The sequence below is a fragment of the Myiozetetes cayanensis genome, unplaced genomic scaffold (genome assembly GCF_022539395.1).
Source record: "Myiozetetes cayanensis isolate MyiCay16 unplaced genomic scaffold, myiCay2020 scf7, whole genome shotgun sequence".
Taxonomy (NCBI): Eukaryota; Metazoa; Chordata; class Aves; order Passeriformes; family Tyrannidae; genus Myiozetetes; species Myiozetetes cayanensis.
Genome location: NW_026087964.1, coordinates 9,436,811 through 9,454,326, shown reverse-complemented (window position 1 = coordinate 9,454,326; position 17,516 = coordinate 9,436,811). Strand labels below are relative to the sequence as shown.

Below are 17,516 nucleotides of genomic sequence, written 5' to 3'. Positions count from 1 at the left end.
TCAAAGCATTTTGTATGAAATACTCTTTTACAATAGGAAAAAATAGTGAAAATTTGGTTTTGTATTTACAGTGATATTCTCTATTATTTCAAGTTCAGGAATCATATTTTTAGATATTGATAACTTTCAAAAAAAAAAAGCGAATAATTACTAACAAGTTACATTTATTTTCCATTTTTTAACTTTATTTTTATTACAGATCTTTAGGAAAATATGCATACAATATGAGATGAATCATCTACATAATTCACACTGTAGATCATCTAACTGCTATGACAATTGCAGTGGGTTGTTATATATATGAATTGATTTGTTTATAATTTCTCTTGCACAAACCTAGTGAACAGGAGTATGGATATCCCAGTAAGCCATTTCTTCTGAGGTGAATGCAGACCCACCAGATTTACTTTCACGTTCAGGTTTTTTGTGAGCTGTTCTCCACTATGGTTTTATTTTACAGAGAAATAATCAGTTATTTACTTTCTACAGTCTGCAGTGATATGGTATCATAGATACTAGATAGATAGATACTAGAAAGACACAGCGCAAAAGCACCAAAAAACAAAAGACAAAATCCTTTGAAGGGTATTTATTTCAATTTTTTAAGTTGGGAAAAAAATTAACTGGAAATACGTATTAAGGATTAGCAAGGAATGCACAGAAGCACACAATGCAGCAAAAAGTGGGTTCATTTATGTCATTTTTCAAGAAAACAAAGCAGATAAACAATGAAATCATGAATGTATATTATTAAGAGAAAAATATAAATTATGAAAGAAATGGAAGGACTTTCAGCTAGGCTAGTTGCTGAAGATAAATATGTTCATTTATCCATTATCATATAAGACAAAGACATTCCTGATTTCATTGTTTGCTCCATTAAAATTAGTACAGATATGTTCCAGCTTGGAATGTCATTAATATTTAAAGGGTCTGTTTTTGTAGTTACCAAAATATTGCATGAAAGGTGTCGGAGCACACTTCTACCAAACATGAAAAGCAATACCCTAAACAAGAAGACTGCATTGCTTCTGAGTTCTAGTTCCCAGTACTTTGTTTGACAGGTTTTTCAGGTGTCTGAGCAGAGGTGAAGAGCCCATGGAATTCATGATGACTGCCAATAGGAAAAGGCTGTAAAGATCCCACTGAGGCTCCTGGTTTTAGCTGCCTCTGTCATCCCACTCAGATGTGCTGTGAGGAGGTGGTTGCTTGAGCTTTCTTAGGATCACAAGATTGTATGGAGTTATTTGTGTTAGTTGGGACCTCAAGAGCCTTTAGTCCAACTCTGCTCAAAGCAGGGTGAGCAGTGAGGCTGCACCAGGATCCTGCTGCTGGAGGCATTCATTGGGCAGCTCTAGGAAAGCAATTCTTTGTCGTATCAAAGACATTAGTCCATGGGGAGCTGTGAATACCTGTGGGATCTACCAATTGCAACACTTCTCCACTTGTCTTTGAATTCACTCTTGCTGCTAGACTTGCCATTGCTTTTCATTTACTTTTGGTTTAGTTTTCACTATTTAAAAGTTTTGTGTCTGCCACGCAAACATCTACTACCTTCCCTTTAACTGTATGTTATAGTAACTACAGCTCTTGGCCAAAAGAATCTGCAGGATCAAACCCATTATTAAACCCTTTTATTTTCCTGAAAAGCCTTTGTTCTGTAGAAACTGCTTGAGGAAAAAGATCTGAAACACTTGTTCTTGCAGGCACTCTCTCACTCTTGAAGGCAGAATACTTCCATCTAGGTAGATGAGGGGGGTAAAAGACAAAGTATTCTTCTCATCCTGAATCTGTTATGGCAAGAGAATGTGTGCAGAACGGGTGCACACAGCAGAGCTGTTGTCCTTGCTCCAAGCTGGCAAGCTCAAATCTGATCATTCTTTGGAAGAACCTACCCAGAGCAGGCTGCAGGATGGCTGTCCAAGCTGAGCCTGGGATCAAATTCAAATTTTAAAAGACTACAGATAGTCTATTTAAATAACAATTGTAAAGAAAATCAATGCAGAATTTCGACTTTCCTTTCAGATTTTTTATTTGCTTTTATCCTAGCCAGTTTGAACTCCAAATTGGTTCTCCTGACATAGTTATTTCTTACAGCAAAATCTAATGTTATGCACTGTATTTCACAGCTCTAGTTCTTCAGAACTTGGCTAACCCCATGACTTGGAGGGCCTGCTGCCATGATTTTCTGTAAAATCATGCTCTGTTTCTGAACAAGCAGGCAAACTCCAGAAGTCTGCCATACATCCTGGAGTCCTTCATTTACACCTAATGTTTCAGCTCAAAAAGACTTTTAGACACATTAAGCACAAGCTTAGTGTGAAATGGGTGTTTAACAGCCTTGTCAAACTGGGAAAAGGTCTTTTGGCTTCAATATGGTTGAGATTTCACCCTGAGAAAAAACCTGTATGTAGGATACTGTAAATCACATTGCACCTTCTGTCAGTTCCCCCCTCACCTTGTGAAATGAGTGTTTACAACTGCTTCATTGGAGCTGATGGAATGCAAAGAGGCATTCCAGCTGGACTGAAAATAATACTGCCAAAGCAGGGGGAAAAGGGCTATCTGCTTTAAAAATCAGGACCCTAACTGCTCATGTTTTGACCTAAAAATGCCATTGGTTTAAGGTGAGAAAACAGTTTCAAAACTCCAGGGCGAAAGAAAGCATTTTCTGCTGATCTGCTTAATGTAGGGTGAGTTGACCTTGAAGCTTTTAGAACAAGAAAATAAAATAAAAGTCAATAACTCAATCACTAAATTAGCAAAACAGCTGCACCATTCTGGCAATGTCATAGGTTACATTAATAAAGTACTTTCACCTCTATTTCACAGAAATCAGATGGTGATCTGTCTCATTATTGCAATGTTAAAACTATAAAAGAAAGAGCGAAACCAATATTATACCTGCATAGCTCAGTAAAAATGCCACAAAGGCTATTTTCTGTAATGAGATATTATACATCATCTAGGCACAGTGGGCAAAACCCATAACTAATGGGGCTAAATCGAGCAAACCTTCACTACATGGAGCCTACAGTGATATTCAAAATATAACTTTGGTGCCTGATGTGCAATTTAGGTGCATTGATCCACTAAAGTAACCCAAAAAATCCCACTTACCCTCTTAGCACCTATCTATCCTATAGTCTGTGCACCTGTAAGATGTACCTACACACCAGCAGCACTCAAACAAGAGTGGAAGCACACATGAAGATACAGCATGCCAAGTGAAGCTGTATCATCTGGAGGTGAGATAGAGTTAACTCAGTGTAATGATTCCTGTGGCATTGCTGATTCATGTCATACTGGATCATAGCACAGATTTGCCTCTGCCAGAGATCCACAGGTCATCTTTTCTCCAAACGCACATATTCCAGAAAAATCTTTATTTAGGTGCCTGCAGACCTCATACCTAACATGTTTAAAGATGGTCCTGTTGGTCAAAGAATATAAGACCACTTTCATTCATTCACTGATTTTTATTCTACAGATTAGAGCTTTGCTATAACTAATTAATGGATGTTGAAATCCTCTAGAATGTTTGATTCTTGAAGATTTTCTGAAGTCAGGACTGGAGTTGTAAATTACTATGTTACCATCCATAATGCAAGGACTGCAAACACTCCTCTAAAAGGAATGCCTTTTTGTTCATTGAAAGTGCTTCTCTAAATGCCATAAATAGTCAAATCCCAAACTGTCAGTCAGAAGTAAGTGTGACCAGACTACATTAGTCACTGCAATAAGCACATTACAAAGTGATGCCGTGGTAATCAGGTGGTAATATGGTACATTAGACTCGGCATCATGGCCAGAGGAGGCTCACATGGTAATTGTAATCTAGCATGATGTTATGGCTGGGAATAATGTTGTTTAGAAAATCTCCAGTGAAAGTGTTGTTTTCACAAAATGTACTGAGATTCTGCTGTTAAATCATTAGACAAGCATGACTGAGTTTTCATTTCATTTCATGTCCTCTCTCATTTACATCTGATTTTCTGAAGAAACTACAGTGGCATTATTTAGTGCAGTTTGGTTTGGTTTCTTTTCCCTAAAATTAGTGAACTGAATTCTTGTTTTGAAAAGATTATTTTTTTTCTCCACAGAACTTATTTTTATGGAATTCATTACTTTATTGAAAGTTTGTTTACTTCCAGTAATGACAGTTTCTCACAGCATAAAATCAGTGTCAGGATTTCTATTTAACTACCACTTCCCTATGTGGAATATCTTTACAACCTGTCTGATTAGTTTTATCCAAATGTAGCATAAAGATGAGATTTACAATGTTCAACACCTCAATCAATCACAAAGAACCATCTCGCTTGCAGATATTTTTCCCATATGATGTTTACATTATCCTAAAGGTTCTAAGTCACACTTCAGATTAGGAATTCTCTTCCTGTGAGTTATTTTTATTCATATATCAAATTACTTTTGAAAAACCTTGGCCAGTGAAGGTTGCTTGCTGTCAGTAAACCAAGACACTGCAACTGCATCCCAAAAATGCTCTGCTTATAAACGTATTTAATTGCAGTTAGTTGAGTCTTTGTTGATTTTTCAGCTGTGAATATTAATGCTCCATAGTCTAACATTAATTAAATGCTTTTTGTTTGATTTGATTTACTGTTTTAGCTCCAGAAGTGTTCCAGGCTTTTATGGATGGAGGCCCAGGATACTCATACCCGGTAGACTGGTGGTCACTAGGAATTACAGCATATGAATTACTGAGGGGTTGGGTAAGGATGATTGGGTTTGTTGTTATTTAACAGAAGCCTCAAGTTTGTAGTGCCTCTGAATGCACTTTTCATGATAAAATTTGAGTGTACAAGGCTCAGGTCAGGAATGTTGTCCTGGTTCTATACCAGATGAAAACATTCTCGGGAAAGTTTCACCTCACCCTCAAATACATTACGAAAGTTTGACTTGGTTTGGCTAAGGAAAGGCCTAATGTTTAAAGGCTTCTCCACAGTGCTGAATTGCAAACAATGGTATTTTCTTCCAAATAGAAGTTGAGTTACGTCAGACTCTATTATAGCTTTGATTCTCTCGGCTAATACCATAGAAGGTCTAATGTAATAGTTTAAGATGCTTGGCTCAACTATAGAAAATGCTTATCTGCCAGTGCATTTCTTTCTTATCTAATCAATTATGTGAATAAGCTTAATGAAAAATCTTCCTGAGCATGGTCAAATATCACAGAAGGTAATAGCAATTTCTTTTCCATTTTGGTTCAAAGGATTGTAGCTCGTTGTTTAAATATTTACTATTCCCTATGGAAAACAGTTATCTCTATACTATTTCAGGATGATAACATAGCTCAAGTAGCAATGTGGGAGGATGAAGGGGAGGAATTACTTTTAGTTCATGTTTTGTAAAGGGGATTTTACTGCATTGCAGTATGCTGTTTTAAAGGAAGAAATATTTGTTATCATATGACACTAACACAGCTCTGCTACCTTGTCCTGCCAAACAATCCATCCCAAAAGATCTCACAATTTCACATAGGATGACAGATAAAGGAAAACAGAAATAAAGAGTTACTATTCCCACTTTTAGCTGGAAAAGTAAATTTCAGAGAGTTGACGTATTGTTACTTCAGAAGCTACATTTTTCATAGGCCTAGAACTTGGCCAGTCTATTTTGTATTTCCACAGAAATGGCAAAAGCCATGCTCCTGATGCAAAGATCTCTCCCATGCAAAGACTGCTTCTACTCTCAGAGCACAGGAGTATTAAAAACCTTTTTTGAAAAAAAAACCACAAAAACAAAACCAAAGCATTAGCAACTTTTGTCTACCATCATTCTCAAAAATTAGGGAGTTTTTAAGGTGACGTTCTTATCAAAATGGAGAAGTTAAGGTCTGGCAGTGATAAGCATAAATCCTCCTCAACCCTAGTCACAGACAGTAGTACTACCTGCACCTACAGTAAAATAAGAGAACATCCTGATGGTTTTATATTAACCCTTTCACCAGTGAGTGTCTCCAAGAAAGAACGACAATGAATGGTTGTGTAAGGAAAGCTGAATTCCCAAGACTAATTACAAAAGATCCCTTTAATGTGACAAATTCACTTTAATAAATGAAAAAATTATATAGGCTGATATCCATTTACCAAGATCCATACAGTCTTACAAAGCAAAATTGAGACTAATTCTTTTTTTTTCCTTTTTTTTCTTTTTTTTTTTTTTTAATAAAAACATTACCATCCGTACCTGTTCCACTCCACCAAGCCAGCTGCTTCTTTTCTCCAGAAGAGCAGCTCTTGCCCACTGAGCAAGCCAGAGGGTGTCTTGTCAACCCACACCTCTGTATGGACTAGGAAAAGGTGTATTTTTTTCCTGAATTGTATTTCTAAATTTTTCTAGTCCAGACAAGGCCTAAACTGACAGAAGTGATAACAAGAGAAGTAGCAGAGGGTTTAGGAAATGTGCTTAACCTGAAGCACGTTTCTGTGAGCAATAGGACTTTCTGCTGTTGGAGTGTGGTGCATCCTAGTGCATGGGGAGGGTGGAAGGTAAAGAAGGAAGGTGCCTTGGAAATGAGAAGCATCACAATTTTCATTTTTCCACCTCTGAGCTATGCATAGTGTATGGCACTGACAGCCTGAATTTAAGATGCACTAAGTAAAACCGAGTTGCTTTTCATTGAGCTGAATTTTTGTTTTTATTTGCCTCTACTGCTGTAAGAGGCCTCAGGGGAGGCTCAGGGTGTTCAAGGCATTCCAACCACTCTCATTCCTGGCTCTCTACTGGTGGGCAGACAAAGCAATGTAGTGCTGGAAGTGGGGCTGCAGCTACAAGAGCAGGTTGCATCCAGTACAGAGCTGTCTGCACCATTTCTTGGATACCCATAGTAGTGCTAGCATTTCTCAATAAGTTGAAGGTGCATTTTTCTCCTTACCCAGTTGCTAATAAAAGACCTAGCAAGAAAAACAAATTAAATTCATAGAGCTTTGCATCAAACATTGATGGACTTGGACTTCGACTCCAAGTCCAAGAAATTAAACTCTATAATGGAAACAGTGAGATATCAGTCTGCTCCTGAGCTATAGACAAATGCTAAAATACTGCAATAACTGTATATACCATACATTCAATAGAGACAAAGTGAAGGAATGAGGTAGAAAGTGGGACTCACAGACTCTGACTTTCACTGCAATGTGAACAGTTTACAACAAACTTTGATAAAACATCATGAACAAAAGCAAACCAGATTTTTTTTCTTTTTCACAAAATAGAATAGAAGGGATATGACCTTCAAGTGGAGTGAATAGCTGATAAGCATGGGAGATAAAAGTGTGAAGGACCTTAAAAGACAAAAGTTATAATGACCATTCATAGTTTGAATTAAATAAAAAAATATTTAAAATATCTTCAAATCTCAAAAAAATCAAGACTGCAGAATGCTAATAATATTTAAAATAAAGTAAGTTCTAGGGATTTTCCTGTGAAGAAAAAGGTATGAGCAGAAACATCCTTGACAGAAAAACTTTCCATGAGTCATAATTCCTTATAATTGCTATTTTTAGAGTTAATCACCATTTTCAGCAACTGGTGTGCATTCTAGTTCAGTGATCCTATTGATCACATTGTTATATCAAGTCAAAGTCAGCAGTACGTTACTTCTAGATGACAGACAGAATGTTAACCTCTCATTTTTAGTAACTGTTTTGTGGAAACATTACCACAGGTAGGGAAAAGCATATGACAGACTATTTCAAATGACAGTTTTGAACACGATTCAAGAAAATTGTGTATTTAGAGCAGGCATTTAGGTTCTGTGGAATTCATATGAACACGATAAATAACAACAGACAAACTGAATGTGAATCAAAGCAAAAAAAAATGTAAGCAATCCTTGAATTTATTTTTAGGACATACCAGTGCCTTGGAACGGACTTGGTTTTATACATATTTTCAAAGTTAAATATGTGCATGAGTCTTCCCAAAATAAGAATATGTCCTGGGTCTTTATGAAAAATGGCTCCATTTCCTTAACACATTAGATAACTGACACCTAAAAATATTCCTAAATTATTGTCTTCCATAGGTACACACTAGCATAAGTCAAGGGATGACTCATTTCTCAGTCCAGGTAATGAGCATCTGCCCTTTGCTATTGAGGATATTGGATTAGAATGTAACTCTATGTTGTTTATGAATTATCATGCATCAATTTGCACACTGCTGCTATGATGGCATTTAGCTGCAGATCTCATATATTTATCACCTGCTGGGTACAACTTAATTCACAAACAATCCACTGTGTCTGTCCTTGTTTACAAAAATACATAAAGTATAATTATAACCACATACTTTACAAATATGAGTATGTGCATAGAAAATAACAAGAATATAAATTTATATGTAGAAGTTTTATTTCAAAATACTGTATTTAAATTAAAAGATAAATCACAGAAACTTCATGAACAAAACACGGCAAAGCCCAGGGCTTTTTTTTCACCTATAGAATTTAGGCACTGCAGACACGGGACAGCAGATCTACGTAATGAGTCAATTTTGGATTTTGAAAAAAAAAGGCAAAGGAGAAGGATTGGGATTTGGAGTCTTCTTTTTTACTATGGTTCTTACACAGGCTTTTGTAAGCATTTTTTAGATTCTCTATATACTGCTCAGTAAAAAATAGTAAATAATTTACATTTCATGTAGAATGCCCCAGGAATGAAATTATTCATCCATCTCATTTGAACTGATACTTTCTTTTATGAGAGAAAACGTAACAGAGGAAATGCATCTATGAGTAATTATTTTCATTATGACCAAAGAAAAACACACACGCAAAGAAGGACTAGCCTCAAAATTGTTATAAGCTGGTTTTGTGGGTTTGATATTTCCTGAGCTTAATACTAAGCTCAGAAAAATGTGAGCTGTCTACACTCTTTTATCCATTCTCACTGACTTGATATTGATTTCACTTTATCCCAGAGGCCCTATGAAATCCATTCAGCCACTCCCATTGATGAGATACTCAACATGTTCAAGATAGAAAGAGTTCACTACTCATCTACATGGTGCAAGGGCATGATAGCTCTACTGAAAAAGGTAAGAAAGCACAAACATGTTCTTTCCTCTCTTCTCCCCTCTTCCAGGAGCCCCTCCAACAGTGCAAAAGCATCAGGCAAGCACTCACATTAGGTAATCAAAATTTCAAGGATAAGACAGCAGGGCTTATTTCTAGGCTGTTCTCAGTGTAACTGGTGCAGTATTTTCTCTTCAGAAACTGCATTATTCTTAGGCTTAGACTCAGCCTTTTCATGGCTTCAAAGAAATAAAAATTTAATATATTCTTTTTTATTTTAAAACTGATTAACTAGTAATAGCAAAACTTTGGGGATCAATAATTCCTACTCTGTGCCCTGGCCCCATTCACCCCAACTATGGTTGTACAAGTGGAAGAGGGAAGGAAGGACCACTCTGCCCTCAGAATTTCTGCTGCAGTTTCCAAACAGGGAGATTCAAAATTAAAATGGCTGTATATCTTGCTGTCCCACGTTGCTATAGTTGCAACAACAAAAGTTGATCTACTTTGCTGTAAATGTCACTAAGTTACAAGACAGAGCTCTTTCTGAGTGCATCATGACCCTGGAAATCATTTTCTTCTTAAATCCCAGGTTTTTATTTGTTTTAATTGTCTGGCCACATTGCAAGGATCATCTGTCTCTTTTAGGTATTTCACATCATCAGTGTTGATACTTAAACAGGAAACATTGGTCAATGTGTGAATAGAGTAACAGAAGATCAATGTCTTTTGCAGCAACAAACAATCTAGTTTTGGTAGATAGCACAGTGAGATGGATAATTTTAATTGCTGTCAGGATGATCAGTGTAACTATATCTTCCAATAAATTGAAGACAAAATACAAATTGTTGGGTGGCATTGAACGGTGATGTTTCATTTTCCTTGGACTCTTGTGCACCTGTAAACAGATGTTGCTAATACATTTACAAACTTCATGCCTGCAACAGCCATCTGGCAATTAAATTTTACTCATATCCTATGCATTATAACTTTTATTTTTTTTTAAATTGGAAGTTCTAGGACTCTGTTAGAAGATTCCCTAGCCATTTTCTTAATAAAAAATGTGTTTCATACAATATATAGCATCCAGTCCCTTAGCAAATGCCTTGTGCTTGATCACAGCTCCTCACTAAGGACCCAGAGTGCCGTCTTTCAAGCCTTGCAGACATCCAAAACTCTCCATACCTAGCTGATGTCAACTGGGATGCTGTCCTAGAGAAAGCTGTGACCCCAGGCTTTGTTCCTAATGTAAGTTGATATTCCAGGTGAACAGTGTTTGCAAATTCCAACTTTATTTATCACTACCATTTTACTTGTTTATGCTTGTATTTATTGCTCTTCAGTGATTTATTTTGGATTCTACTTTCATTTACTCAGTCACAGCTAAGGGAAAATTTGTCCCATTTCAGTAGGTCACAATAAAATCTAATTAGCCTTGGTTCGCTTTTTTCACCTTTCAAATGAAAAAAAAACCAAAACAAACAACACTTTTTCCAGACTTTGCACGTCAGCTGTTAGAGCAAATGATTGTCAGGGTTAACTCTGAGAGAAAGAATACCAAGAAGACTGTTGTGACTGTGAAAGTTAGGCATTTGGATAACATTTGGAAAACTTTTTAACATCCCAGTATGCTGTTACTTTTTCACTTAAAAGTACTGTTCCAAAAGGCTGACCTATTTCCTTTGTGATAGTTTCTTACAATAAAACATTCAGATTCTGTGAGGGAAACTGCTGGTTTCTTTTTCACTGTGGTTCCATTTTGTTCCTGTTTTCTGGGTATTTCCATTTTGATCATTTGCAAATTAAGTGAATTTGAGGGCCATGAATAAAAAGCAATTGTGGCATTAACATGCTTCTCCACTTTGTTCGGTCATATTGCATTATAATTCTTCTCCAAACAATACATTTGTAGCACACCGAGGTTTGTTTCTGTTCTTTTTTCTGTGCAAGTAAAGATAAGGAAGGGGGAATAGCTAGATGCTGTCTTCATCCAGGCAAACACTAAAGTTCATACTAAAGATGATGGGGACATGATTCAGCCATTCAAAAGCTGAGGGCAAGAGGGCGTTGCTTAATGGAGCAAAGATAAGCCAGGCAGATTGCCAAGACAGTGCTGGCAGTGTTTACTGTGCTTCTTGGCACCTGACCAGAGCCTTCCCTCGAAGCAACATCCTACAGGAGAAGAAAACTGTGGGTGGGCAAGCAAGGCCTCCCTCAGGGAACTGGGGGAAAAACCAGGAGTACAGCAGGTAACTAGCACAACAGGTGAAGAGTAAGGCAGGCCCCTCTTATAGGCACTCCAGAAGCATGTTCACCAGTAGGGAAATTCCTTCCTTTCACTTCACAGCTCAATGCTAGTGCAAGGTAGTGCAGGGAACACCATTCTCCTGATGGTGTGGATCTACGAGATGGATGGAGATTACCTTTTCTCATTCCCTCTTTTCAAGTTAGAGCTGCTCTCTGAGATATCAGAGGTGGACTGACTCCTCCTCAGGCAAAACTCAACAAATTATTTAGACCTCCTACTCCCATCTAAAAGTTTAATGCACAGCTGTCAGTATGTGGGATACTTCCCAACACTGTATTTTAAAAGAGGGATTCAATTCCCCATACCCAAAGGTACAAAATACATGGGGGTCCAAGGGAGTCCTAGACTCTGCAAAGCACAGTCATGCATAGGCACACATCTTAGGACTTAAAGAGACTGTCAAGAGAGAGGACTTAAACCTGCTTCAGCAAAACTGGCTACTGAAACTTCCCTATGGCCAGTCTATTCTCTGCTCCTGTTGCTGCTCCAGTTTTTCCTTTCCCCAGACATCTCCTCACGCTTTTTCTTGCTCCCACTCAAGCTTTAATTCATAGGATCACATCCTCCACCTTAACTCTGGCCCTAAGGATCAGACTCAAGGCAGCTTTGGTCCAAGAGTGTATAGCCAGCTGGTGTGATGTGTCACCCTGCTCAGCCTGACTCCTGAGCAGTGAGGTACAGCAGCTGGGCTGCAGTAACAGCACCTTAGGGACTGCACATTTTCCACATCCAGCTGGCTTACGCCCAGCCTGCCCAACACTGAGTCATGAGAAGTGCACGATGGATGGTCTGCACCTGGCCACAGAGCACGTCTCCTTGCTTCTCAGTTCTTATGTGGCCTGTTCCTTCTTTACACCTGGATTTAGGCTGTTTTGAGAGTATCTTATTCCTGACAGAGTATAGATAAGTTTTCTGATTTCTTAAGCATAGTGAAAAAAGTTAATTTAAATGCAATTTCAGGAGTAATTGTACAACTCATGTGTGTGGTACTCCTCTATTAACACAGCGGCCCGTCTCTGTGGCTGATGTTGACAATGGTGCATGATGGAGACAGAGAAAAGAGGAAATCCTCTTCAAATACTTTTAACTGTCTACCATTAAACATGAGTCCAAAGACAGCTATTCTTTTCACATTTGGATTCCCCTTATTTATTTTTTGGCAGGGATCTATAAAACTGAAGGGAAATCTGTAATATTTGAGGTTAAATAATATTCTACACTTAAAAGGAAATAGGAGTAAAATGTTACATTTATCTATCCAGATTAATCTGAAAGCCCCATTACAAGCTCTACCAGACACTTCTGTACAGTCTGATATTGCTTGTTCCACCTGGTCAATCATGTGTGTCAGGAAAAACAGTGAGGTAAGAATCAAAGTGTCTTTTCCAGTACATTTCTTTTTATCACAGACTTTACTGTTTCATGAGACCAAGTTTGGCCACACATTTTCCAGGAACTTTTTCTCTGTTGCACTAGCCAAACTTCCACTTATTAACTGGGGCCACTCGACAAAATATTTCTTGGCTTTCAGGCTTTGGTGAGAAGCTGAATTGGGGCCAACATGCACTGTGATCTAGAAAGAGTTTTGAAACTAGTGAGTTTTATAAATTTTGACAGCTTGCCCTTAGTGTCAAGAGCTTGTCTGCCTTCTGCAGACAAGAGGGCACATGTGAGGCCTGTGGGAGCAGTATCACATCATTTAATTTCTCCCTTTGTAGATTGATTCTATAAACATATCTCTTAGTTGACTAGTACATGTGTTTCTTTATGGTTAGTTTCTTCACATTTGGCTTGAAATCATAAATTGTTAGTAATTATTTTAAATATAACTTCCTTTTATTTTTGAAGTTTCAAGATTAAAGCGATGTGTATTTTTTAAATGCTCAAAAAAATCTTAAAATTATACATGCTCAGGAAAGGAACTGATACTGATGAAACCTAAAGAATTATTTATTCATTTATTACTAAATATAAATAAGCTATAAACCTGCATTAATAAAAACAAAATGCATTTTACTAAAGCCAGCTGAACAATATGCAGCAAAAGGCATCAGGTATCTCATTATTACGCTTTGAGTACACAGAATTTACTAGGAATAAAAATGATGGAGTGATCTCTAAATTAAATGTTTCATTGCTGCACACCACAAGTTATACAAGTAGTTTCTGATGTGATTTTAGTTCTTAGTGTCTTTTGTTACTAAAAATATCTGTCATTTATAGATGACAGATGACTTACTTCCACCTTGACAGTGACAATGGTGTGATTGAACTCTCAGAAGTCTCAGAGGAAAACAGACTGCTTTTAACATTTTCCACCACACAACTCAAATTGTTTGCTAATTTTTTATAAGTGCTTTGAGAGAATGAGACAAAGAAAGGAACTCAAGTTACTCCGATCACAGGAGAAGCAAAACACTGATCCAGTAAATAGGATGCCAAGCTATGACTTTTTAAAAATGTATTTGGTTCAGCTGAACCATAGATACTCTGCTCATAGCATGCTGGCTCTTATCCCTAAATAGGAGAGGAAGAGTTCACTGCAAATAGTGTCACAGGATGGCTTTACTGCACTAATGAGTAGAATCAAAATCAAAAACAAAACAAAACAAGCAAACAAACCAAAAAACCAAAACAAAACAAAAAACACAATAAAACAACTCTAGGCATAAATTATGTTCCTGTAAACTTTTATGTTGAAAAGATTTGAAAGAATCAAGAACTTGAAAAGGCCTAAGCAAGAATCTGAGAAGAATCAAGGAAAAAAATGACCACATAGAAATGGTGTTTCCAATCACTCTGCTGAAAAAAATGACTTCCTGATATAACAAAGAATCTTAAGATTGGTTCAATCATCATATATTAACATAACATTTTTTTTATGGAGAATCCAGAATATTTAAGTAATGTGTGTAATGGGTAAGAAAACTCATAACAGATTTGATAGAATAGAAAAAGCATAATACATTAGAATGAAGCACATGACTGGGAAAAACCAATATGGACTCACCAAGGACAAATTGTACTTGACAAACGGCAATGACTATGTAACCTGCTCATTTAATCTGGGGCAAGTGAGTGGTCGTTGTCTACCTGGATTTCTCCAAGGCTTTTGATACAGTTTCCTCCTGGAGAAACCAGTGTGTTATGGCATATACAAGTGGTCCACAGTGTGGGTGGGGAACTGGCTGACAGGAACTGGCCCAGGGATCGATATTGGGCCCAACATTGTTTAATATCTTAGTAAGGGATCTGGATGATGGGATCAAGCCATCCTGTAGGAAGACCCGTGTTAGGGTTGGCTAAGAACCTTATGAAGTTCAACAAGAACAAGTGTAAGGTCTTGCACTTGGGAAAACATAGTCCAGGGGTGTAGCACAGGGTGGGAGAGAAGGAACAGGCCACATAAGGCCATCTAGGGAGCAGGTATGTAGCAAGGGACCTGGAGGTCCAGGTGGACCGCAAGCTCAGTATAAGTAAATAGGGTTCTGCTTCTGTGGCAAAGAAAGTCAACAGGATATTGAGTTGCATCAACAAGGGCACCACCACTAGAGATAAAGAAACCATTATCCCACTCTGCTCAACACTTGTCAGGCCACAGCTGACAAGTCCCCACTATGCAAAAAAGATGTGGACAAGCTGGAGATGGTCCAGAGAAGGGCCACAGAGAAGATCAGGTTGGGAAGCAGCTATAACAGGAAAGGGAGAACTGGGTTTGTCAAGCCTTGAGAAAAGAATGCTTAAGGGAGACCTTATCACCATGTCCCAGTATTTAAAGGGTGGCTAGAAAGAAGACAGAGACTTACTTCCTTTTTACAGGGACTCACATGGAAAATGCAAGGGGTATTGGGTACAAGTTACTCCTGGGGATATTCTGACTAGATACAAGAAGAAAATTTTTCATAATGACAACAATCAACCATTGCAATAGTATCCCCCTAAAACTGGTGTATTCCCTAAAATTGGACACTTTTAAGATTCAGCTGGACAGGTTGCTGTGCCATCTTGTCCAGACTGTGGACCATGGTTTTGCACAGAAAGGTCTGATTAGATGATCCTTGAGATCCCTTCTGACCTGGTATTCTATGATTCTGTGAACTACTTTTTTATATAAATGCTACTAACTTAAAAAGGCCTGCTCCTTCCTCTGCTCTCATGGACAGGATCTAGGCAACTGAATCCACTGTAACACTTCAGAAAATCAGATTTTCAACAAGTGAGGTGTTAGAAATGCTCCCCCTCCCTCCTGCACTATTACAGATGCCATTTATGTTCTACAGCACTAACTGATATTTTGATGAAGACCCTGGGCCAAATTAATCTGTCTTGCTGAGGTAACATAACTGTAGTCACTCTAGGAGTATATCTGTACGTAACTAGGAAGAGGATCTAACTCCTTATACTTGCTTTACAATATTATTTTTATCTTACCTCCCTCATTTAAACTTCAAGCATCACTTCAGGCCTAAAAAAGACAGTTTTCACTTTACAGATGTGGTTGGGAATCTGGTTCATTATCAATGCTATTAACACTTGCCAAGCAAACTAAAAACCCACAATGATGCTTCAAAGAGTAACTTTGAATCCTTTTGTACCAGAAAGGAAGACTGAATTGTGATCCCACATTTGAACTTGAAGAAATGATTTTAGAGTCCAAGCCTCTCCATAAAAAGAAAAAGCGACTTGCCAAAAACAAATCCAAAGATGGAGCTAAGGAAACCTGCCCACTGGTAAGCTGGGGACTGCAACTGCAGTCTTTCATAGGCAAACTCAGTTAAGTTCAGTTTTATTACCTCTGAAAATTGACTTAACCTTTCTCTCATTTAACTTAGAGCATAAACCATCTCCAAAGCAAGATAAAAAGCAACCATTTATTTTAGTCAAATAGCAACAAAGTGTTGAAGTTATGATTATTTTTAAGATTATCATAGATGCTCATTTAAAGTATGAAAAAGTGTTGCCAGTTGGCAAATGCACTTCCCACACATGGACAAATAGATACAAGGAATATTTTTTCACTGCTAGTACCAAAAATGAAAACTATGCAGTGAAAAGGCTTGTTATTTATAGATGTGTTAAAACTGTCTCTTCCAGTCTTTCCCATATAGAAAGACACATTGTATGAACAGTCTAAAGTACTGAGAAGATTAATAATAATTTCCAGACTTAAATTTTCATTTCAGTGAGGTTTTATAAATTATGTTGCTACTCCTACTGATTTTGAATGCTCATGCAAGCTGTTCTTCCTAGAGCTATCAGATGTAAAAATTCTCAGGAATTCTTTGTGGGGAACTTCTTCCAAAAGAATGAAAGGTTGATTGTGCTATCACAGCCCAATTTGACAAGTCTTTGAAATGCCTCTTGATAGTATTCATTCATAAGCATTTTTGTTTAGTGTCGTTTCTCATGTTGTGATTTTTGTCTATGATTCCCCTTCTTTTTTAATCAACCTATTCATGCTGTTTTTTAAAGAATGTACACCTGCAGCAGTGCTTGGAAACCGTTAGAAAAGAATTCATCATATTCAACAGAGAGAAGTAAGTGCATTTTTTAATGCCTCTTTAGCATTCCATACTAAAATTAAATTGAGAACTATTTTTTTTTCTCCCAGTGTAAGGGAAAGTGATTAATGATCACAGCAGCAGACCCTAAAAGACTGGATTTCCATTGATTTCTTCCTCTTGCAGTCTCTAGTGTGATGGTTTTGCAGCTCTTCCATCTCTGAAAGCAAGCAGAAGACCTTGTGATTAATGTTGGAAATATACACTAAATGTTACTGACACTCTCCAGAGAAACTGTCAGCAATTAAGCAAAGGAATACAATATAAGGGGCTGCTTTTCACAACTCAAACAAAACCAAGGGAAGTTGTAACTCATGAAATTTTAATGATATAAACTGCAGTGTTCTGACTTGGAGACACTGTTCGTGCTTCCCCACCACATAAAAAGTGTAATCCAACATTGGCTGTTTCAACAAAGCTAAATACTAAACCTGTGTCAGAAATGAAGTGAGAACTTACGACTTAAGAGTCAGCCAGAATTCAGAGAAGTGCAAGTCTGATTCCCAAGGATGTCAATAATCTTCCTGGTCAATTAGTACACTGCATTTCTCATAGTTTACTGCATTTGAGTTGCAGCTATTATGGGCCCCTTTGTATTAACAGATGC

General features: G+C 37.5%; 1 protein-coding gene across 2 annotated transcripts in view; it reads left to right on the top strand.

The window, feature by feature from the left end:
• The window catches only part of STK32B (serine/threonine kinase 32B), a 173,548-nt gene that overhangs the window by 135,469 nt on the left and 20,563 nt on the right, over positions 1-17,516 (top strand). Inside the window, exons 7-11 of one of the 2 annotated variants that reach the window (XM_050338591.1) lie at positions 4,633-4,736; positions 8,947-9,063; positions 10,163-10,288; positions 15,947-16,078; positions 16,821-16,885. In XM_050338591.1, the coding sequence (XP_050194548.1) occupies positions 4,633-4,736; positions 8,947-9,063; positions 10,163-10,288; positions 15,947-16,078; positions 16,821-16,885 (544 nt within the window). The remainder of the gene's footprint in view (positions 1-4,632; positions 4,737-8,946; positions 9,064-10,162; positions 10,289-15,946; positions 16,079-16,820; positions 16,886-17,516) is intronic. The other variant, XM_050338592.1, reaches the window with a different exon arrangement.